The sequence below is a fragment of the Rhizoctonia solani genome, chromosome 14, assembly GCF_016906535.1.
Source record: "Rhizoctonia solani chromosome 14, complete sequence".
Taxonomy (NCBI): Eukaryota; Fungi; Basidiomycota; class Agaricomycetes; order Cantharellales; family Ceratobasidiaceae; genus Rhizoctonia; species Rhizoctonia solani.
The window spans coordinates 1,270,344-1,292,641 of NC_057383.1; the positions used below are offsets into that span (position 1 = coordinate 1,270,344).

At 48.3% G+C, this 22,298-nt stretch overlaps 5 protein-coding genes across 5 annotated transcripts; 2 read left to right on the forward strand and 3 right to left on the reverse strand.

The window, feature by feature from the left end:
- Nucleotides 1-3,390: 3,390 nt before the first annotated feature.
- On the reverse strand, nucleotides 3,391-7,433 carry RhiXN_11019 (threonine synthase; the record flags this gene model as incomplete). Its single annotated transcript, XM_043330834.1, has 12 exons — nucleotides 3,391-3,643; nucleotides 3,696-3,799; nucleotides 3,856-4,130; nucleotides 4,187-4,489; nucleotides 4,540-4,676; nucleotides 4,728-5,146; nucleotides 5,200-5,454; nucleotides 5,728-5,826; nucleotides 5,881-6,005; nucleotides 6,057-6,567; nucleotides 6,621-6,913; nucleotides 6,971-7,433. The coding sequence occupies 12 exons, from the start codon at nucleotides 7,431-7,433 to the stop codon at nucleotides 3,391-3,393; spliced, it is 3,237 nt and encodes a 1,078-aa protein (XP_043186179.1).
- A 1,234-nt stretch (nucleotides 7,434-8,667) lies between these two features.
- Nucleotides 8,668-12,157, reverse strand: RhiXN_11020 (uncharacterized protein; the record flags this gene model as incomplete). The annotated part of the gene is made up of 4 exons (XM_043330835.1): nucleotides 8,668-10,397; nucleotides 10,444-10,758; nucleotides 10,813-11,952; nucleotides 12,043-12,157. The coding sequence occupies 4 exons, from the start codon at nucleotides 12,155-12,157 to the stop codon at nucleotides 8,668-8,670; spliced, it is 3,300 nt and encodes a 1,099-aa protein (XP_043186180.1).
- Nucleotides 12,158-12,490: 333 nt separating this feature from the next.
- RhiXN_11021 (3-oxo-5-alpha-steroid 4-dehydrogenase) lies at nucleotides 12,491-13,737 on the forward strand (the record flags this gene model as incomplete). Its single annotated transcript, XM_043330836.1, has 8 exons — nucleotides 12,491-12,784; nucleotides 12,837-12,959; nucleotides 13,015-13,104; nucleotides 13,158-13,264; nucleotides 13,318-13,453; nucleotides 13,518-13,541; nucleotides 13,595-13,647; nucleotides 13,698-13,737. 8 exons carry the CDS (start codon nucleotides 12,491-12,493, stop codon nucleotides 13,735-13,737), a joined length of 867 nt encoding a protein of 288 aa, XP_043186181.1.
- Nucleotides 13,738-15,915: 2,178 nt separating this feature from the next.
- On the reverse strand, nucleotides 15,916-18,280 carry RhiXN_11022 (Multicopper oxidase; the record flags this gene model as incomplete). Its single annotated transcript, XM_043330837.1, has 9 exons — nucleotides 15,916-16,044; nucleotides 16,106-16,212; nucleotides 16,275-16,445; nucleotides 16,507-17,142; nucleotides 17,209-17,374; nucleotides 17,429-17,572; nucleotides 17,634-17,673; nucleotides 17,737-17,962; nucleotides 18,019-18,280. 9 exons carry the CDS (start codon nucleotides 18,278-18,280, stop codon nucleotides 15,916-15,918), a joined length of 1,881 nt encoding a protein of 626 aa, XP_043186182.1.
- A 1,812-nt stretch (nucleotides 18,281-20,092) lies between these two features.
- RhiXN_11023 (uncharacterized protein) lies at nucleotides 20,093-22,275 on the forward strand (the record flags this gene model as incomplete). Its single annotated transcript, XM_043330838.1, has 4 exons — nucleotides 20,093-21,395; nucleotides 21,457-21,824; nucleotides 21,879-21,973; nucleotides 22,029-22,275. 4 exons carry the CDS (start codon nucleotides 20,093-20,095, stop codon nucleotides 22,273-22,275), a joined length of 2,013 nt encoding a protein of 670 aa, XP_043186183.1.
- Nucleotides 22,276-22,298: the final 23 nt, after the last annotated feature.

Consider the following 22,298-nt stretch of genomic DNA (forward strand, 5'->3'; position numbering starts at 1 on the left):
CGGCGCACACTGCAAGACAACGGGCGAACTGGAGAGTGGGGAGAACAGTCGAGATATGGCGTCGATCTGATCGCTTAACGGGGATCCCCATACAACCCGTATGGAGATCCCACACGTGCCGACCGCCGGAACAGACCATGTCCGATCCACTAAGAACTGAGAATAGTTTCAATGCATCATACGCTGCGTTTAGATCAAAGTCCGAATATTCGCCCTGTTTTTTATATATTGCATTGAGTTAGATGGGTTCGAGATGCTAGGCCTAATTTGCGACAGGCTCTAAGTGTGCTTGAGCGAGACGATTGTTGTGGAAGCTCAGTACAGCATTAGGGTCTATTCCAGTCAATGTAATTAGCATTGAGAGGCGCATCAATGCACGCAATGAATTGCAACTTGCCGACTTTGGTTTCAACCTCGCATATAGTTACTCCAGGATTTCGCTGCGGCTAAACCCATCTTGGACAGAAGGAGCGGGGTATTACACACAAACGGCGCGAGAAATTAAAACCCGCATAATATGTACAATCCCAGTGCGCAACAAGAACCAGAGCGACCGATCTAGTACTAAAACAGATTGATATCAACAACTTAAACTTTGTAAACAACGCAAGGTGTACACACTGCCTTTTGCTATTTTGTGGCGTTACCCCCAACGAACAAGCTGCACACTGTGAACATTTTTTGTCAAGTAGTGGCGTACTTGTGCAGCCCCAACCGTGGTCATGTTCGGTGCCTAAACTTGGAAATATCAATAAGGGGCAGTATGTTCCCCGTGTAATTTAATCATACCTATTGAGGTAGCTCCCTCTTCCGGCGGCACGAATTGGATAAATTGCCATTGTTCGTGCACAAAGTCAATCGGTCCAGCCCGTGGCGCCTGGAGCCGGCATTGTCCGTCGATCTTAGCTAGATGGACGGAATAGACAATAAACGTACAAGTTGCTGTGGAAACCCTATACTCCCTCGGGGTGTCTTATTCTGTGTACCCTAAGGCTGTATCCTTAAAACGCCAAAAAAAATTAATTTGGAATAGAGTGGGCTTGAGTAGTCTGATCTTTTTATTGAGGCGCCGGCGAGTGGAGCGGAACGCTCGCGTCAGATAGATACGTGACAGGATACGCGTGCATCAGCTAGTTCGGAAAGTCCCGAGCTAGGTCGCGCAAGTAGCCAAAAACATCCTTGTGGCCGATACCCGCTAAGGAGACGTGGGCTGAGACATTTCAAGGATCTGACGTATTTGGTGACCCAAGATCCGAGTGTCGCAAAACATCTAAGTGACATGTTATTATCCTTCGGAATGAACCCCAATCATGGGTTTATGATATCACGAAATAGGAATTGGAGCATAGTGGAAGAATGCGGGTGTTCGCTGTCCACGTGATTCCAATGGAGACTGCTCTCTGGAAAAAAGTGACATAATTATCCCTAATTGGTGAGCACCGCGGACTAATGGTGAGCCAAACGATTTTGGTGATAAGAGGTGAATCCTCTACATTTGATATGGGTTACTTACGTATACGCACCAGTGGGCGTTTTGAAGCATATGCATATGCTCACTAATAGCGTGGAATACCTTCTAGAGTAGAAATGTGGTATCCGATTGGAAGTATACAGTCGCTTGTGCAAAGGGCCAAGTCCAGGAGTGCACCCATATTTAGACCATTTGATTAGCTATAGGAATTTGGGAATTCTATAGAGTTGGTATCGAAAGATCGTAGCATCATTATACAAGGTCTAGCTATTACCTATAGCCGCTCCACAACGAGGGTACTTCTATTCAAGGTCGAGTTTCTTCCCCTGGTTCCATAATTGACAATACCCGACCAATAGGACTGTCAACAGGAATGCGGTACTTCCAACAGAATACAATCTGTACCAGTTCTATTTGGCATTTCAATGTACTTTGTTAATCCCTTTCCGTGTAGTAGGTAGGTATAAACGCTCAGTCGACCGTAGAACAATCAGTAGTAAATTGTTTTTACTCACAGAGTTCGGGTAGGCTATTTGGAGTACATGCATTCACGGGTACCCGAGAACAGTTCTTGATATGTCGGAAGAAGCGCGTTCATTTCGCTATACTCTGTAGCTTACCTACGAGAAGATAGTTACAGCAGTATTTCATGCAATCTCACCAATTTAAATAATATTCGAGGTGAAATATTTGTCATCGCTTGGATACTTGTTGTGAGACAGCACTTCTCGGGGCGCTTATTCTCAGGCACTTACCAGTCACGACACACGTCATTGACCACGGTATGTACACCCATCTGAAAACAAATACATCAAGTTGTTCAGTGTTCTTCTGTTTATCTAGCAGTTTTCATAACAGGCAGAAATGGCTTCAAACGACCCTAGGGCACCAGAGCTGGAGGAGCCATTCAGGGTTCCCAAGACATACACCGAGTCACTAGGTATAAGCACAAGCCCGCTGGCCATTCATTCGTGAATTAGCGCAATCAAGACAACTCACTATACCAAATTAGATGCAGTGACCTCATTTTCTATGCTGATGGCTGGTGGAACACTTCTTACCCGAAACCCGTGAGTACTTTGGCACGGGGCCAGTGTATTGGATGTTGATTCTCTCCGTTATGTCTTTCTTCTGTGTTCATGATTAGGTATGGTGCATGGACGGCCATGTTCGTTGCTATTAGTGGCTTTTGAATCAGCAACCACTGCGAACAAAGGACGGAGGACAGTCGTGGTCTTCAATCATGTAAGTCTCATCAATTTTGCGTGGCAACTTGTCTTACCGTTTTGATCCCCGCCTATCCTTTGGATAACCACACACAGCTTCGCACTTGGTGCTCTGTTTACCATTTATATGCCTCGGCTGATTATTCAGCCCGCGGTACAAGCAGCAAACCCCGCTTAGCCAATTTCTAGTGAAGGGTATTCTAGACTGACCATCCCATCGAACTGATTTCATCGCCCATCTAGCTCTACCTGGCATGTCTTTGAAAAGGGATTCTTAGGTTAACAAGGCACTGTTTGTATCTATGCTTCATAAATCGCGATAGCCACTGGGTTATATTGGAGTGGACGGAGTTCGCTATGGCTTTTGCTAAGCCATTTCACGCCATTTCAAGCGGCTTGTACGTCAGGTTAACCCAACATATTGTGCTGCAAGTGTCCAGTCTCCCGAACGAACGGTGATCGTACGCCTCGATTGGTCTCGCCAAGATCATAATTTATGAATTGATGATTGATCAGTTATGAAAACACACCATGCATTCACGAGTTGGAGCATATTCAGAATATTGGATGGTACTGGTAAGCATTTTTTGATATCGTATGCATCGTCTTCACACCGGCTTGCATATGCTATGATACATCTACTTTAACGCTTTGTTCAGGTAATTCATATCATTGCCATCTATAAGTTATTTTCTATATGCTTGCCCTCCCCGTAATGGAGTCGTTGGCCCGTTTACTCTCGGTCTCTTCAATGACTCGTCGTACATCCTCCAAGCTCCCAACGTGTACAACCCGCCGCTCCTGCTGCAACAATCCTTTGAACTCCTCCGGAAGTACGTCGCGTTCGAAATCGAATGAGTTCGAAGAAGATAGGGCCGACTCAACAGCTTCAGAAAACTTGGCCGGATGCGCTGTAGCAAGTGCGACTTGAATCACTCCCGAGGGGCTACGATAGAGCTAAGTACGATATCACGTTGCCAGGGGAAAATAGAGCGTACTTGTTCTCAGCGAACTTGCCTGCCGCACATAGACCAACTGCAGTGTGTGGGTCGGCGATATAAGAGTTGGTTAAATTAAAGCACTTTTTGATAGTCTCGGTAGTCTAAATGGGGGTTAGAGGCGTGGAACGAACGAAGAAGAAAGGTAAATAAAACTAACCTCTTCGTCTGAAACTCTCGTTGCGACAAACTCTTTCCTTGCAGCCTCAAGAGCAGTGACAGGTACTGACACGCGACCATTCGATTTCACTTTGCTCATCCAACTAGCCACTGCAGCTCCTGCATCCGTTCCTGTTTCTTGAGCAAGGTACCACAAGAGGCGTTCAAAATTACTCGAAACAAGGATGTCCATAGCGGGGCTGAGTGTTTCTTGTACAGCAGATGCTTGTTTTCCATCTGAGGCGCCATGTGCAGGGGCCGTGGGGTCTGAAGGAGCTAATAACAAATGTTGGGGGACTTTATATGTCAAAGGTTGGTGAAAAGCAACGCACTTTGGGTTCCCGGCTCTTCAGCTGAAGTAGCATATGTGCCTGTCGCCCAGAAACGAGCCAGAATATCATTTGAATTGGTAGCAATACCTAGGGGAGCACCAACTGGTAGCCCCATTCTGCTGGCATACCACCCCGCCAAGACATCTCCAAAGTTCCCAGTCGGTACAACAAACTGAACTTTAACGTCTTCACCCTTGGATTTGACAAGGGACAAATAGGCATGGAAATAGTAGACGGTTTGCGCAAGGATGCGAGCCCAGTTGATTGAATTTACAGCACCCAGGCGATGCTTTGCGTTGAATTCTTTGTCCGCAAAGAGAGCTTTACCGAGTCTTGGCAGTCATCGAATGTACCACGGAAAGCAAGATTATGCACATTCTCATCGCGCACTGTTGTCATCTGTGCCTCTTGGATGGGAGAAACACGCCCAAGCGGATGTAGAATGTAGATGCTGATCGACGGTTTCCCGCGAAGACCATAGATCGCAGCGCTGTCACGACGATAAATTCGAAGTTTTTGGAATAATCATGCTGCTACGCACCTTCCTGTATCCCCGCTCGTAGCGCCAACTACTGTTAAGCGTTCTTGCTCAGCCAAAGGTTTCCCTACATTGCGACGAGCCAGAAAATATTCGAACAAATTTCCCAGTAGTTGAAGTGCCACATCTTTGAAAGCAAATGTCGGGCCGTGGAAAAGCTCCAAGATATACCGTTCACCTGTTTCATCAAGCTGGTGAAGAGGTGTAGTTTCGGGATGCCGAAAAGTCCCATAGGACCTCTCAACTAAGTTTCGAAGATCGGCTGACGAGACCTCGGATTCGGGGATATACATGGATAGGACGGTCTGTGCGAGCTCAATAAATGATAGATTTTGCCATTCAGTGACCCAGTTTTGAGGCAGTCCAGGGATAGAGTCGGGAATATACAAGCCACCATTGGGTGCGAGTCCTGTGAGAACTGCCTAGACGTTGGTAGAGTCAGATTCTAATGATGCACTGCATGTAGAATATGCACCTCTTCAAAGGTCAATCGCTCTTCACCCCCACGCGTTGAGAAATACCGGATTGTCATCTTCGAAACTACCTGCTCGTACACAAGCCAATCGTTTTCCCGGAAACCAAAAGGCGTAGATAAATATGAGTCACTGGTTGTGAGATCGTGGACAAATGTGGTTGTGAATTGGGAGTATTCGGCCGAGACCAATCCAGTCGCGATCTGACTGCCGCTGGAGTGACAAACAAAGTCAAGCAAGTCCCCACAATTGGAGTGCTAACGCAAAGTATTTTTATTGACACTGCAATGCGGTCACGCACATGTGATGAGATATAGTTACTAATATTGCACAGGGAATGGAGCCTCGGGACTACATAGATATTTGGAAGAGTTGTATGCTATACTCTGAGCATACACATACCTACTGGAGCGTGCATTACTTGGTCATCCGCCCGTGATTCTAAGGCCGGCTGTCCTCAAATCTGTCCAAACTGCTGCACGACCTTCACTTCTTGTTCTGGCCCATATATGCTCTAGCTTCATCATTACATCGTTACCAGCTGTGCCCGGCTGTGCACTTTCTCGAACTCCAATAATTCTTTGGCGGAGCGTGTCTCGGTCTCTCTCGTTAATTGTAGCGACTCCGGCCTATAAGTTATATTGAGTAAATCGACGAGACAGTAAATGGTTAAGAATACGTACCACTACCATCGGAGAGACTAGGTAGGAGTCAGGATGCCGTGCTGGTTGGACCCCCCTGACAAGGCGCATGAAGCTGCGTGAGCCCGTACCACCCGATTGTCTTCGGAGGTGACTTTGCATAGAGCCTGCATTGAATCAGGAATGTAAATCATGAAGTGAATAGATTACAAAAACACCTACCATGTAAAGATAAATAAGGACAGCAAACCTCCAGCATTCTTGAACCAGCACTCTCCCAACGCGTAATGAGGGATCACCCAGATCATCAACAGGAATGTTGATACGGGACAAGTTTGATTCTATCCAAGCAACCAGCTCTGAATTGTTAGTTGCTTCTGGTGCTTGGGATAAGTTATTAATCCAGGCGAATAACAGAATAAATTGGTCCGGGACTCCGTAGAGCCACGCCAAACCGCAGCTGTTCTGCCTCTGAGACATTGTTTCGCATAGTTCGAGCGAAAATGGCGTTTCGTACTGAAAGTAAGTTGATTTCCCAAGAGTTACGTTGGCCATAATGTCAATATATGCAAAATGTCGAAGGTTGAGATTAGAATCCATCAAGATACTCGGAAGATTGAGTGGTTGTCCTATTGGCTCAGTGCATGCTCGCCGAAAAACAGGAGCGGCGTAGTCCAAAGAGCGGATGCAGTCCGATGTAGGCTGAGTGTGCAGCTGAAGCGCTAGTATCTACGTTTTTTGGATCACGAGCGAGTTCAATTAGCAAATTCAGGTACTCGTACCTCAAGTATACTATCTAATTCACGAATCGCATCTTGTTTATCCAAAGGGTTGAGTGAAGGTGGTGTAGTCATGAAAAGAGAACTTCTTGTCTGTACGGCTAAGGCCAAACGATTGAGAAGGGACATTCCCTCATTATCAACCACCAAATTTCTTGCGTATATGCTCATTACGTTGGCTATAAGAATGGTCCTTACTCGTGAACCCTCAGAAGAGAATTGTCCAATAACCTGATCCCGCATGTTGTACGCCATTCTGCGAGGTTCAAAAATGCTTGCAATAGCCCACTGAGAGTCTAGGCAAAACTTTGAGTGTTTCTTAGCAGGGCAGCGAGCTGGCCACGAAGACTCACAGCAGTATAACACGAATGGCAATGTGTTATCTCTTGAATTTTTATCCACAAAAGGACTAGTGTGTAGAATGATTTGAACTTCTTTAAGGTCAGTGTCCTCATCGGCGGCGGCATCCAGGTACCGGAGATCCGTCCTTGCCAGTTCCAGTGGCTCCAGGTTATATGTGGTAGGAGTCGTGCTATACACTTCCAGTGTATTAGCTAGAGGAGAGGTGGGTTCCAGTAAAACACAAGGTGAGACTATGTTTCCATGCGGGGGTGGACTCAGAAAAGTAGCGCACATCGAGGGGGAAGAGTTCGTGATATTCTGACGCGGGGTCAGAGCAGAGCTAGGGTGTGACTCAGTGACCCATGTGCTAAGAGGAGGTGAGTGAACATAATATTTAGAGCTCCCGGAACTTGAAGATGCAATGGAAGAATCAGCGTTAACAGCCGAGGTGCAAGATAGTACGTTTTGGATCATTTTGCTTGTCGACTGAGCGTACATAGCTTTTCGTGGGCCTGGTTTCGTCCTTGTTATTCGATGGCGTTCATCCTCAGGGTATTTGATATAATTGTAGACACACGCCTTCCCAAGAGTTAAACATCGTAGACATCGAGGTTTGGTTTCGTCACATTTTTTGTGACTGTTTGTGTAACGGAGTGTGGGTCACGAACTAAAAACCAAAGATAACGAAGGATCCATGGCTCACCTATATTTACATTTGGTACATCCAGTCATGGATCTCTTAAAACCAGGCATCTCTGTTGGATTGTGGCTCAGACCAGAGCATGAAGAACATAAGGGGCGCTTACACTCTGATGACATCAGCTGGTGTTTCAGCCCGGGAAGGAAATTGAGGTGGTGTATCTTAAATGAAAGACCGTATCTCATGTTTTTGACCAGGGTTCCGGAATTAGATCTGGGGTGAAAAAGACTCGGTTGTCATTTAGCATCGGTGTGTATACTATGATAATGTCCGGTCCCTCTAATTAAAATTACGAGCTTTGCGACTTGTTGTACCCCCAGGTGGGGATGTTTAGTGATGTGTTTTCACGGTTCACGTACGGGGTAGTGTGCTGGAATAGGCCTTGTTGCTCGGCCGCAAGTGAATACACACGCCCAGCCCGAGCCCGCTTCGCCTCCATGGCCATCGACGCTTAAGCCTGGATGACCTAAGTTGGCTGTCCAAGATGTCTAGTCGCTGACTCAGCTTTCCCACGGCTGTCCTTTCGGGCTATTAGTTAAAGTTAAAATATCAACCCAACCATAGGTCCTCTGAAATAAGTCTACAGGTCAATGTGTTTGCCGTGCATAGAGTGAGCGATAAAGCCTATAGCTGGCTAACGAGTGACGAGTGAATAGATCGAGATTGCTGGACTATATGGCAAGTAAAAAGAGAGAGGTCCGAGAAGGACTATATTCCGAAAAATTGCTATGCGGCATTGAATGAGGCAGACCCACGGTCAACTCTAGTAAAAGGCGAGGGTTGAATGCGTTATGTGTTTACCTCTGCCGCTGGTCAAGCAAGCTCGGGTATGTGGGTGTGGTCATGCCAAATTAGAAAAATCCGGTTTTGTGGGTTGGGTCTATAAATGGAAATTGTTCGCCTTCTAGTACTTTGTTAGACTTTTAGTTCACTTTCTTGTTCCAGAACTTCATAGTTAGCCCAATAGGTGTAAAGCTACATAAAGAGTATGTATAATACAGATATGTACTACGATACAAGTACAATATTTCCGGTGCTATCTAGTAACGCAAGTCGCGTCGAAGCACCAAGTAAACGACGCATAGCCACAGTCCCTGTCTCCTCTTCCTTAAGAATAGTAGCATCGACCCCATACTGATCCTCATCAGCAAACTCAAGCACTTGTAGTATAGTTCTCAGCTTCAAGGACACACGAGAATCATGGTACAGCTTGATAAACTCGAAACTTCGTGATGCTTTAAGCTCTGAAGCCTCTTGGTGGCCTTCTGGCTCCGGAGCTTTATCCGGTGCGGCTTCGAATGACATGGAGAGAGGACCCACACGTTTCGTATCTCTAAAACCAGCCATCTGTGTCCAAAAAGATCGTAAAGCTGCTGGAGTCCAAACGATTATTCGTTTTTTCCGTTCTTTGATTGGCCTCAGTGAGACCATGGCTCCAGAACATCCCTCCCATGGGGCACGTCCACGCACAGGAATAATCCACGCCGCACGACCCCATGTGTCAGATAAAAAGTTCCTAGCCGCACTCGCTTGATCTTGGGCGGGGCTTCCATCTTGGTTGAGCCAATTCTGAAAGCTGGGAGGCACCAAACTCGCCAACATTCCTTCGGTCAGGGACGGTGAGGGACAGGGCAGAGAAGGAAGAAAATGCGGTTGTGGTATGACGCTATGTAAATGACCCTTGTAAATCTTGCTGATTAGTGGAGAGGGAGGTCGGGGCTGCTGAGCCGGTGGATGATCGGGCGCGGGAGAAGGCTCATGCGATTGGAGGATTTTTCGAGTGTCCGTATTCTCCGTCCTATCCACGTTCGAGAAGATCTGCCGCGCATCATGTGTCGATACGCCAACGGAGCTAGGAACCTCAGGGGTAAGATCAGTCTTGGGAGTTTCCTTAGATCCAGTAGTCTTCCCAAACGCGGGTGCTGAGTATGAAGTGGCGAGTATTCCATGTGACACAGAACGAATGTTTGGTCGAAAATCTTGCGACTCGCACGAGATATCTTCCTCTGGCTCGGCAGTTGGTTTGGCCGCTGGAAATCTGAAGATGGGGTTGTTTCGAAAGGGTTTACCAGTGACAATTATCTGGCTTATGTCGGGAGACTCGATGGATTCGAGTGAATCATCCAGAATATTCCGTTTAGGAAGCGGTGTGAAGCTTAGGATAGGAGAACATGATCCTACTAGCGAGCCTGCTGTATTATTGTAAGCGGCAAGTTTGGACGTTCCAGATCGCTTATTCGTTGGTGCGGGAAACCCATGCGAAGAACACGCGCTGTTGGCTGCCTTGCCCGTAGATCCTGCAGGTATGTTGGTGTGATGAACCACAGAAGGTTGCAAAGGTGCCTGAGAAACTAGTTGGGCAGAGCTCCCTTCCTGTGATTGACCATTGGATGGATGCCGAGTCTCGGGATCTTCTAGTGAAAGGGAACGTGACGCGAGAACCAAATCATCAGGTGATCCTCCACCACATGTTGAAAAAGGCTTCCAAGAGTTTACGGGTCGAGTGCCACTTAACGGATAGTCCGGACAGGATCGAATAGACATGTCCGAACTCCACGAAGGTACAAGAATCGAGGTGTCTTCTACTGTGGGATGTTCATCTTGTCTTTGATTACGCTGATCATGAAAGGCAATCTCTCCATCTTGAAGTTGTGGCGAGTCTTGACTCGAATCATACAAGACTGATTTCATACCGAAATTGGAGTGATGATCGCCAGGGTCAGATGAACCAGATTGCTCTGATCGAAATGAGTCGTGGTGGGGAAAATATAATACATCACTCACTCAATCCATGATCATTAGTGCCAGAATTGCTAGGTCCCAGAATACCAGTTGCATCCATGGGTTTAACCACTGGTGAAAACTCGGGTGAATCAAGATTATGATCACCATCGAATCGAAAGTCATCTAGGTCCTCCATTGGGGATAACTCCCATGGCAAAGACTCGTGCTCATCGGTATTCAGGGAAACGTTAGTTGGGGAATTTAGGCTCTTGTCGACTTGATCGGGTTGAATAACATTTGAGTCTTGACTGGAGTCGTAAAAAACAGATGCCATCAGTTGATTAAGTTTCAAATCATAAGACGTATCAAGGTCCGCTGTATCGTTTGGTTGAGATGAAAAGTGACGCCATTCCAAAAGAGTCAACTCACACGATGTACCAGTCTGGTTGGATAAGTTGGGTAAGCTCGGTTTTTCAAGAGAGAGCAATAAAGAGTCTGAATGGAATACACCGGACTTCAGGCGAGACAAATCCCCACACAAGGGTTGAACTTGGTTTTTCTCCATCACAAGATCCCAGTCAGACGAGTTAGGGAGAGTGTGCGAGAGTAAGAAACCAGGCGTAGATTCGGCCTTGGGCGACGGAAGCGAAGCGAATTCTGGAATACCATCCAATAACACGGGCATGTCTGCACAGAGACCAGGAGAGCCGGTGTCGTAACGGTGAGATGCCGGTACCTCTATAGTTCTATCTGTGGATAGGGACGGTGAAGATGGTACCAGCACTCTGCCCATAGGTTCAGCACATCTTCTCGATGTAGCTTCAGATAGGCTCGATGAAGGGAAAGAATTGGGAACTACTGGATCGATCGGAATTTGGATCTGGCTTTTCTCATCCATCGAGGGGCCGAGTGTGCTTTCTAGTGTTTTTACTCTAAGTACGAGGGTTCTTTTGGAGGAGCTGTTGGCACCCGAGGGCCCCACCTCCGCCTTCGGAGGTGGATCGGGCACTGCTGCGTTCCTATGTGCAAGTTTAGCCTCAAGGGATGTACCATAAGGGGGATCAGAAGGCCGTTTGGATATCAGTTTCGAACCAATATTCGTACGTTTGGTTAGACCCAGTCTGAGGCGCACAGGAATATTACTCTTAGTACTACTTTTGGACTGCAGTACAGAGAGTGCAGCATTTCGTATTTTTGCGGAGACCGCCGGACCAGGGAGGTTGGACGGTGCAGGCAAAGGGATAGCAAAGCGGGACTTCTTGGTTGCATTCGGTCTTCGATCTTGAGGGCTTGCTTCAATCGATCTCCTTCGCTTCAATGGTGGTGGCTGTGCGACTGGCAAAGTTCGGATGTATGTCTTGATGCAAGAACGGAAGTCTTCAAGGCCTGAAAGCCCGGTTTCCTCGATTTCGGTGGGTTCGCTTCCCCAATCTAGTAGTGGGGATACATTTGAAGGGAGCGTCAATGGAACAATTCGGAGCAGCGATTGTCTATTAGGTGGCGATGGATTATAGGCAAAGAGAGCCGAAGTAGAGAAGTCTAATCTTGGCCCACGGTAAGTCAAGTGGCCTACGAGAAATGATTAGAATTAACCTATATGAGGTCGTTTGATGACTGGGGTTCGCCATACATCGCTTGAATGGCCGTGATTGCTTGTACTAGCCTGGTCAGTGAGATATAGCGCAGATCGATTTATCTGATCATCTGAATTTAGCGTCCCTAATTCCAGGTGTCGAATTTCAGTCAACGAGGTAGGCGCATGGAGGCTCTTCATGGTGGATGTGCCCAAGAGCGCAGACCACGTGACTGCCTATAAGATATATATATATATTCATAACTCGTGAGTATCAACTATAATTTGTAAGTGGCGATGTCCACAATAATCGAGTGTAATTTAGCGGAGATCTTCGATCATATGCGAGCCTCGATCGAACAGGGGGGGGGGGTATGGGGATCGTGGGCGTGGATCAGAATGAGCGCATGTGTCTGGTCCTTCGGCTTCCGTCGCCTACGTCACCCGTGACCAGGACTTTATAATCAGCGTTCCATACTGCGAAAACTGAACACCTCGACCTCTCCCTGCTGTCAGTAAAAGGAGTTATCTATTATGGCTGTACTCTCGAAACTTACCCCTATTATCGCGGGGAACTTTGCCTTGCAGGCAGCCTTTGCTTCTATTTTTGTTCCGGCTCAGAATGAAAAGTTCTACGATCTATGCGGTGCACTGGGTTTCCTCACTGGCGCCGGCATGTCCTTGTACTATCCTTCGTTGCGCGACAAGTTCTGGTACCAGATTCCGGGTGCATCGCTCCCCCCATTAACTAGTTTTGCTCCTCGACAGCTATTGTTAACCAGCTGTCTTTGCCTGTGGGCGGGCCGACTCGGGTCTTTCCTCGTCCAGGTACTGTCTCTTTATGTCTATAGTTTTGTCTACTTACCTGAGTGGTCTCCAGCGAGCTTGGAAAGCAGGAGGTGATTCTCGATTCGACGAGATCAAGAAACAACCAGGCAAGTTTGCTGGCTTCTGGTTCGGTCAGGCCTTGTGGGTATCGATTGTCGGGCTTCCAGTATACCTTGTGAGTTGCATTAGATTCACACCTCTAAACTACGATTACTACATTGTCTTTACAGGGTAATATTCTTCCTGCTTCAAAACAAGCACCTATTGGAAAGTTCGACATGCTTGGCTTGTCTGTCTTTGCTGCTTCATTAGCCTTCGAGGTTAGTTCACCAAAGACTTCACTTGGATTATTTCTTATTTAAATTTACCCCAGGTCATCGCTGATCGTCAAAAGTCCGATTGGCGTGCGCGAAAAAATGCAAAACTTCACGACGAGAAATTTATCACATCCGGACTTTGGAGTATTAGCCGTCATCCGAAGTACTAAACACATTGTCATTCACATGTTCATACTGACCGGGTAATCATTACAGTTACGTTGGTGAAGTTGGCTTACAGACTGGGATATGGTTGCTATCGACCACCGCACTTTCGTCTCCACTGTTGCCGAAATACGCACCATTAGCTGCAGCAATTAGCCCGTTGTTTACATGGCTGCTGTTGAGGAAGGTAAGAATCGCATTTACTTATTTGTTTTGCTGGCTTGTGCGAATGATGTATGGTTCATGTACAGGGATCTGGCGTTCCTCCACTAGAGGTAAGGACTAATCTCCAATTCTTGTTTGCGACATCAACTAAAGATATCTCTAGGCTCAAGCTCAGAAGAAATTTGGCGGAGATCCAAAGTGGGAGGAATATAAGAGGTATGTTCCTGTATGATCCTCTTGGACCCATTTCATTAATTCCGGTTTAGGACAGTACCAGTGTTCTTCCCGTGGGGAGGGTACCGGTGATAGTAGCATCACCTTTCCTCCCATAGTATGCGATTGAATTTAAAGCTCTAAGATTCGGGTTGTATTATATGTCTTACATGGTATAAGAGTAGATTCAACTAAAACGTAACTCGGAATAGTCGGATTAGAGTATGCGGTGTGTATGATAGTGGTATTATCTCCCCCTGTTCGGGCGAAGACATATGGTCAAGGTCCACTCGGATCAGGCATCCGAGGAATCGTCATACCAATTTCCATTGATCAAGTTACTTGGACAGTTATGACTGGTCAAAGGGAAGTTCACGTCACCGCTTGGATGACCCAGCAGAGCCAATCAAAAAGAGCAGGTCCTGAGGCAAACAGGGACCGTAGGTGAGAAGTCTTTGATAGACGTGGAGTACAATTGAGTATTCCGCGTTACATACAGGGCGATTGCTGCTTCGCCTAGGAGTGAGTCTAGAGACGAATATATGATTGTCATGCGGGAATTGCTTTTTATTTGGTTTCTTTTGAAGTGTCTTATCTCTCCCTTGGAAAGCAATAACAAGAGGTACCCAACACATTTCTCTTATTCAATCACCTCACGATGCCTATAAGTCCCTGTGCGATTCGGGCCTAATTATTTGGAGTCATAGGCTGACTATGGATGAAAGCAGCGCATATACACCGCTCATTACGTGCGGCGATAGGATCGATTCCCCTATAGATAGCTACGTGTATATGTGGACTCGATGAGCTTGGATGTTTCATGGGAAATGCGACTATGCGCAAGCAGTGGGCTACGCAGTGCTGAAATACGAATATGCTTAATGTGTATATCCAGTTGATTGTAACAAGGATAAAGACAGAGTAGATGTAACAGTAGGATAAGACGAGTACCTGGGGCTCGAACGAGGTCCCTTTATGCTCGGCAGGTATAGAAAAAGTAGCATAGGATAACTGATGTTTTCTCGACTTTGGACGGTAAGCGAGTTTATCGGCCTCAGCCTGTATTTTGACCAAACGAGGGCTTTCTTAACTATTTCAATCGTTCTTCCATGGCGGAATATTTTTCACCGGGAGGAGCGACTTCATCTCCACAATCACAACTGCTCACACAAAGAAGTGTAAAGGCCTACATAGTCAGTTGAAATACACTGAAGTGAAAGCAAGTAATAGCGGGGAAATTTTCATCGTTCTAGTTCCAAGAGGGACATTGATAAAAGCAGCTACATTAAAACATATCTCATCGGTACCTTTGGTAAGGTAGAAACCGGGTTGAGACTTTAACGTTTGTGTTCTAAGAGAAAACACAAATATCTTCCCAACTAAGATACGTGTTTGTTTAATATGTAGTCCTTAATCCTTGGATAATATTGAGGGTAGGTATCGTCGAAAGTGTTAAAGACAAGGCACTAGCAGAGGCGTAAGAGAGGGAATGGGCGACGGCTGCTGCGGTCGCTGCCTGCGTCCAGGCCGGCGCCGACATCGTCAGGGTCCATAACCTCCAGGCCATGACCGATGTCGTCGCCGTCGCCGATGCCATCTGGCGGTCCGCCCATGACGACTGAGGGCGAGCCTCGAGCGTGTGCGTGCATGCGTGTGTGCAAGCGGGTGCGAGTGGGACTGGTATGGGTGTTAGTGTGGGTCCGGGATGTGCGCCTATGTGAGAGTACTAGTCATAGTGAAATCATATCACCCAATGTCCGAGCTCAAACGGATAGTCAAATCAGGCTCGGCTCGCGCTCTTTGGTTCCGCACTCCATATCGTATATCAGTCCGATGTATCCAATTCAGGCAGCCCAATGACTTCCTAGCCTGCGGGGTCATGACCACCGCGCGTCCCCGCAGCCTCGACGAAACGTGCAAGCCCGGCGTCGTCAAATACGAATCGCGCGGGATCTGAAATACACTGCCGATCGTATCCTTCCCGATATGATATTGCGGCCCAACCTCACGTGGCGCAATATCAACCCCAGTGAGCAAAAGATGCACCATGGCAGCTCTACGTTGACCATACGACGATAGATATTTAGTATGAGCTGCTTGTGGCCCGAGTGAGCGGAGCAAGCCTGGACGTAGCAAACGATTGTATTTTCGATGTATATAGAGAGACAGTGAGAGTAGAGACAGCTTGTATTCGACTATTACTAAGGAGATAGATGTCTATGCTTGGTTGCTTCTATGCTTAGCCCATGGTGGGCGGAGAGGAGGATGGGCTCATGCGCGACCCTTGTCCTCGAACACATTCCTCGTCGCGCGCGAGCGTCGAACGTCAGGCAGAGACCGGCGACGCCGACCGAGCGACGTCGACCAGACATCCAGCCCGGACGGGATCTCGCTGCACATCTGTTGGGCATATGGGTGTCAGCGAGCTGCTCGGCAGCTGGAAGAAAGCGCATCAGCTCACAGCAGTGTTGGCCGACGGGATCGTCATCTGGGCCACGGCGTCGGGCTGCACGATGATGACCGCTGCGAATCCTTCAGCCAAGTGCCAGTCGATGTGACAGTGCATGACTGTGTGGGGTGGGTGGATCAGTACCAGAGCGTAGAGCGAGTATGGATGCATGCATGCTTACACCAGACGCCCGGGTTGTTCGCTTCGAACCGGAGCACTGCCCACGACGATGCCGGGATGATGTGCGTGTCGCGGCGGATCGGGTTCGTTGTGTTGTAGCTCACCGACTCGGCCTCTTCGAGCGACAAGCTGCCGGATCCTTCGGCGACGATCCAGAAGGTCATGCCGTGCACTGGAGAACGATCGTGAGCGATGCGAGGTCGAGATCCAATGCGACCGATAGCAGCACTTACAGTGGTAAGGGTGGTCGATCGCGGTGTCCAGGTTGTTGAGGATCAGGTCGACCGCCCCCGTGGTGTTGTATACTACCGCCGCCACGTTCGATGCGTTGACCGTACCTCCGGCGGCGATCGTATGCAGGACCGGCTGGTACACCAGGTCCACGAACTCCGTCGAGTTCACTTCGAACCCGGTGTCCAGGTTGCCGTCCGAGTCCAAAGACACGGCGAAACCGGTCTGGAGCATTCCGCGGCTGACGACGGTCGTGGGTGCGTCCTTGGCCACGATCGGCGTCAGCGACGAGGTGTCGAGGTCGGTGCACTCCGCTCCCGAAACAACGTCGGTCCAGTCGGAGCTCGTCGGGTCCGTGGTGCCAGCGCCAGTTCCGTCTTCTTCGACGTAGCGGACGATAGCGTAGGTGGTGTTCGAGAAGTCGTCAGGGAGGGTGGTCAAGCACGCAGTGTTCATCTGAGCGCGCAGGTAGTATGAATCGCCAACGGAGCCGACGCTAGTATCAACTATGGCTGAGTAGCGTTGGCCGTTGTGGAACTTGAAGCGGTGGAGAGCGCTGTTCGCTTCGCTGTAGATGCCGGTGTCATCCGCCTCGGTGATGTTCATGGTGTGACCATCCAGCGAGACCCAGAACATGGCTGCAGGAACATGGTCATAGATATGGTATGCATGTCAAAAGTAACAAAAAAGAGCGCGGGACCTACCATGAGCAGCCGTATTGATAAACCGGAACCGATACTTCTTGTTCGGCACCACCTGAATCTCGTACGGCGTTTGGGTGAAGCACGTGCTGCTGTTGCCATAAGTCGCGCAGTCCCAGATGCCATTGCCGTTAATCAAAGCCGAGTTAGGCGATGGGGCGGCGATACTCTGAAGTAGTTTCGAGTCAGATCATGCGCATATAGCTACTCTCCAGTCACGTACCCCTTGGTAGCCAGATGAGGACAACAGCGCTGATGTGATTACTGCCGATGTGTCGTGGTACCAATCCGCAACGACCACAATTTGGTCTTCGTCATAGTCGACACCTCGCTTCAGCGGGTCGTCGGGCGAGTGTATGATTAAAGGCTAGCACATAAGGGAAGCGCTGGTGAGTACGTATAACGATTCGCATACACCCGTCACATACCCCATGGATTCCGTCGGCGAGCTGCGTCGACGCATGTGCACTGAAAGATGCGTTGAGTACATCGTGTGCGTATGTTTTTCAACATATTCCGAATTGTACTTACTGCCACCAGTATGTGCCGTACTGCCCGCTGACCGTGAACTGATACGTAAAGCTCGAGCCCGCAGGGATTGGGCATTGAGTGATTCCGGCAGGGCCATCCATCCAAGGGGTACTGTTCTGGAACAGTCCATGCCAATGGACAGTTGTGCCCACGCTCATGTCGTTTTGAACGTTGACGATGATTGTGTCGCCGTCGTTAGCTTCGATAGTAGGACCGGGATACTGGCCTGAACAGGAGAGTCAGTTGGGAAACCGATCTGCGCGCGGAGTGATGCGTGCTTACCGTTGACGACTAGCATAGGGCGGTAGTAGCCGTCGGGAGACCCAGTCGCTGTCGCGACGGTCCAGTCGTAGGTACGAGTGACAGGGACATCTGTGATCACAAAGTCGCTGCTGAGCGTGAGCTGCGAGGCTACAGCAGTGACGGTAGCGGTCGCTGTGGTCGTAGATGCGGCAGCGGACGTGGTTGTAGTTGTAGTTTGAGAAACCACGAGACCGAAGAAACTAGCCAGTGCGCCGAGCGCTGCTGGACGTAGGAAGTGCATGGTAAACAATAGAGGTAGTCACAGGCCAAGCGAGAGTGCCAGAGAGAGAACTGAAGAAAGTACCGAGGCAGACGATGCTAAGAAACGAGGCACTTGTGCGTCTTTATATCCTACCGGCTGGGATGTCTTAGAAATTCTCCCTAAGATACTCAAAAGGAGTGGAACAGCTCCAAATCACGAACATGCGTAAATGTTTCCGAATTCTAATTTCAATCTAACGCATTCCCGGGCCGCAGCAATCTTGCAAGGCTCCTCCTGATCCCGGATTTGAGTCGCATAATGAACTTTCTTTGCCCCGGCAATTTCTATTTCGTTTACTTTGCAATCAGAAGACTTATTTCAAACTTGCTGCGCACCGCTACGGTTGATTTTGATGAAGATACCTTTTTGACTTCTGGTGTTTGTCAGCGCGCAGTCGCAACAGCAGCCTCTTTATCACCAAGTACGCTTTATTTCCTTTTTATAAGTAATATTATTCTACACCATACATCTAAAAATAGTCACATCAGCATTGGCCCGAGCTCGATACGGATGCTCAGCCTACGCAACTATCTAACCAAGAACTCCTTGATAGGTTGAATTAGGAATATACAATGATCATGCTCGCCTTGGATCCAACTGAATATATCGTAGTAGAGATGCGTTGCGTTTTTTACCACAGCCACAGGAAGAGTCATTCTCTGGGAATCTTGCTGTTGGCCCCACTTGCTCGGGTGGCACATCCTGGGTCCTTTCATTTAACATTTTGTTGGAACCTCAATCTCCGCGCGTATGCAGCCCTCAAGCATTTTATGTATGACTTAGGCTCGCTAACTAATAGACCCGTAACTGTTTTGGAGCTTCTGCCAGCTCGAGGAACGCAATGCAGTGGTTTCAAATCTTCTGCCTGGAACACAGTAAAGCTTTACTGTAGTGTCAGACCAAGCGATTATCCAACATTTAAAGACTGCGATCACGTTGTATGCGTAAGTCCGCTATAGCTAAACCTCACTTCAATGAGTTCACGTACCCATCGGCCACATCGTGCATAGTGATTCAATTACAGTAGTAAGTATGCGTAACCAAAGCACTTTATTCCATAATATGATATTATGACGCGCTCGTCTGGGCTTACATCACGATCACGTGAATTGGGACCTGGCATTTCGTACTCACATGTCTGTCTAGCTGTCGCCTCGTCTTCCATGACTTTACACAAATCTCTTTAATTATTCAAGGGAAAAGGACATACTAGGAATAGAGTGGATTAGTGACGTATAAGGCACCTCCCGACCCCTGATCCTAACGCTGGCAGGTTGAGGCCTCGCTGTCGAGATCTTTGCTGTTCAACCACTTTTATAGACACTGTTTTACCTGCATTCTCCTCTACGAAACAGGCCCGAATCAATTATATATACTCACCAACTATTTCTCGTACGTAGTATATAAAATTCGGGTCAATAAAGTACTATGTGACCCTCATTATTGACCCAGGAACCAAGTGTTGACGCATTCTTGGGATGCCCATACGAAAGCCTCGCAGACAGACTTTACAAGAATTAGCCTATCGTGAGCTTCTAATCCCAAATCTGTTCGGCGGCTTCTCACCGAGATTTTGGGTCGGATTTTATATTTATCTACTTATTCACAACAGCCCCAGTCCCAGCCATCGGGGGCAAGGATCTGCGCGCAGACGAAGCTTTACTAGGGCTCAGTGACTGGGAGCTTGGAGACCATAGTACAAGGTATCCTCAGTCTCTTCTAAGTAGCAGCTTCGATGGAAGTCGGTCGGGCGGAAACACCGTGGGGGGTTCGGTTATTGGTTCTACAGTGATGCATTCGTCTGTGGGCGGAAGCGATGTTTCTCGACCGTCTCTTGCGATCCCATCAACAAAAGCATCTGAAACTTCTTCCGGAATGTCTCCTACTCGCTCGGAGGCAACACACGTCCGAAGGAAAAAACCTCCGGCGTTGAGCCCAGAGCCTGTTGATATTTCGGCCCATTCGTCGACGGCTTCCAGCTCCCCTCCTAAAAGCTCTGTCTCGAGAATTCCTGTAGATGGTGTAGTAAGACCGGGACATATCGTCCCACCCGACTGGAGTGCAGCTGCTGTTTCGGTTTTAGGTTCGGCTCCTCCTTCGGTGGTGGCCCCCACCCCTGCTCCCGCTTCAATCATAGGGTCGACTATGATGTCTTCGACCTTAAATCCTCCTTCATCGTACAAGCAACTGCAGAGTCGGAGATCCAGTCAACCTGCGCCCCGTACCTCACCCTCCGGATATTCGCACTCTCATAGTCACTCCCAGCCTCTTGTATCTGTCCCGACTCTACCGCCAATTGCCGCAAGTCCACGTACCAGTGTAGCAGACGCCCCTCCAAACCCGACAACCTTATACTCGAATTCATCAGGGTTTGCTCAAGGACAAAATTCACTCGCACATCAAACGGGACTAAAACCTACATCTCTAGTACCTCAAAGTTCTTCTGTGCATTCGGAGCGAATGAAGCCATCCCAGTCATCGCTGTCCACTCACTCTGTGATTCCTAAACCAACTGTCACTTCATCCAGGTCTCAATTACTACAAGTCCCTCCTCCCTCACAAGGCTTCTCCTCGTTATCACATTCTTCCCCCGCCTCTATCGTTGGATCCCACATTTCAGAACAGTCCTCACAAGGTTCACGAGCACTACCCGTACCTCCTCATTCAACTATATCTACGGCACAGCAACCACCTGCAGTCGCGTTGTCTATGGATCACACACCCTCGTCCTCGATTCAAGCTTGGAGAACTGGGATCACGACTTCCAGCTCTCGAGGGTGGGGGACTCCTTTCAATACCCAAACGCCTCAACAGAATATTTCTCACTTAGCATACGGTAGCATGGCCTCCATCCCTCCAACAGCCTATCCCCATCCTAGCAATTTTCGATTGGACCATCTCTCATCAAGGACTCAAGGCCAACTCAGCATACCCCCGCCCACTCGTAGGTACTCCTACGACACACCTACCAGTGGGCTTCCACTTCCTTCCCAACTTTCAACTACCTTGGATGGTTACACCTCATCGCCCGATGTCAGTGGCCGACAAGGGGCATCTCCTGTCATAGGAGACCCACGCACAAATATACAATTTGGTGGGGGTTTCGTGATTTCTCACATCAATAAGAACTAACAACTGATGAATAATACTTGTAGACGATGGGAAACCTGCTATTCAACGCGCGCCATCAAAATTAAGGCGAAAGCTCACTAAAAATAGGGGGTGGGTGCCAAATACAACCGCAGCTGCCGCTCCCGCGGCTTCGACATCCACAGTTGCACCCGCGCCCCGGCTGGAAGGTGCGTTAGCTCCAAGACAACAGATTTCGTCTGCACGTGGGAGCCCCCCACGCGTGATCCAAAGCGGGGGACAGGCTCTGGTACCTGCCCAGCGCGCTTTTATTGGATCTCATCGTCCCGCTCAAGAGCGTATATTATGGGGGCTCCCGCTTGACAGAGATCCGCGAGTCCGACATGCCATCCAGAAGATTGAGAGGATTAAGGAGGCAGTGATCACGTTCGGAGTTCGTGTATCCCCTTATACTCACGTCTAATAGCTGATTCATAACTTCTCATAGGCAGAGCAATTTGTAGATACAAAAATGAAAGGGGCAGTCATATGCAATGTCGATTATCGCTCACCCAACCATCCTGAAGATCTGGCATTTGACTGGTATGTCGAATACCTTTTCATCAGCCCTCGCATTTATAACGAATGTGTCGTTCAGGATCACATACAAAGATGCTCAAAAGACACTCGATTCGACCCTTCAAAAATCTGTCACACGCACTGATCCAACGAACACCGTTCTCGTCGTCATCTTTCTTCTATCACCATCCCTCAACTCACTTGCTATATGGCGTAAATCGCTATCTATTGATCCTACGAAATTCGACAGAGTTCTTGCCTACAGGGTTAATAAAGTCAAGCGCGAGACAGCAGATCAAGAAAAAGATATGGTTATTAAGCTGTAACTGTATATTTTTTGGAGGAATTC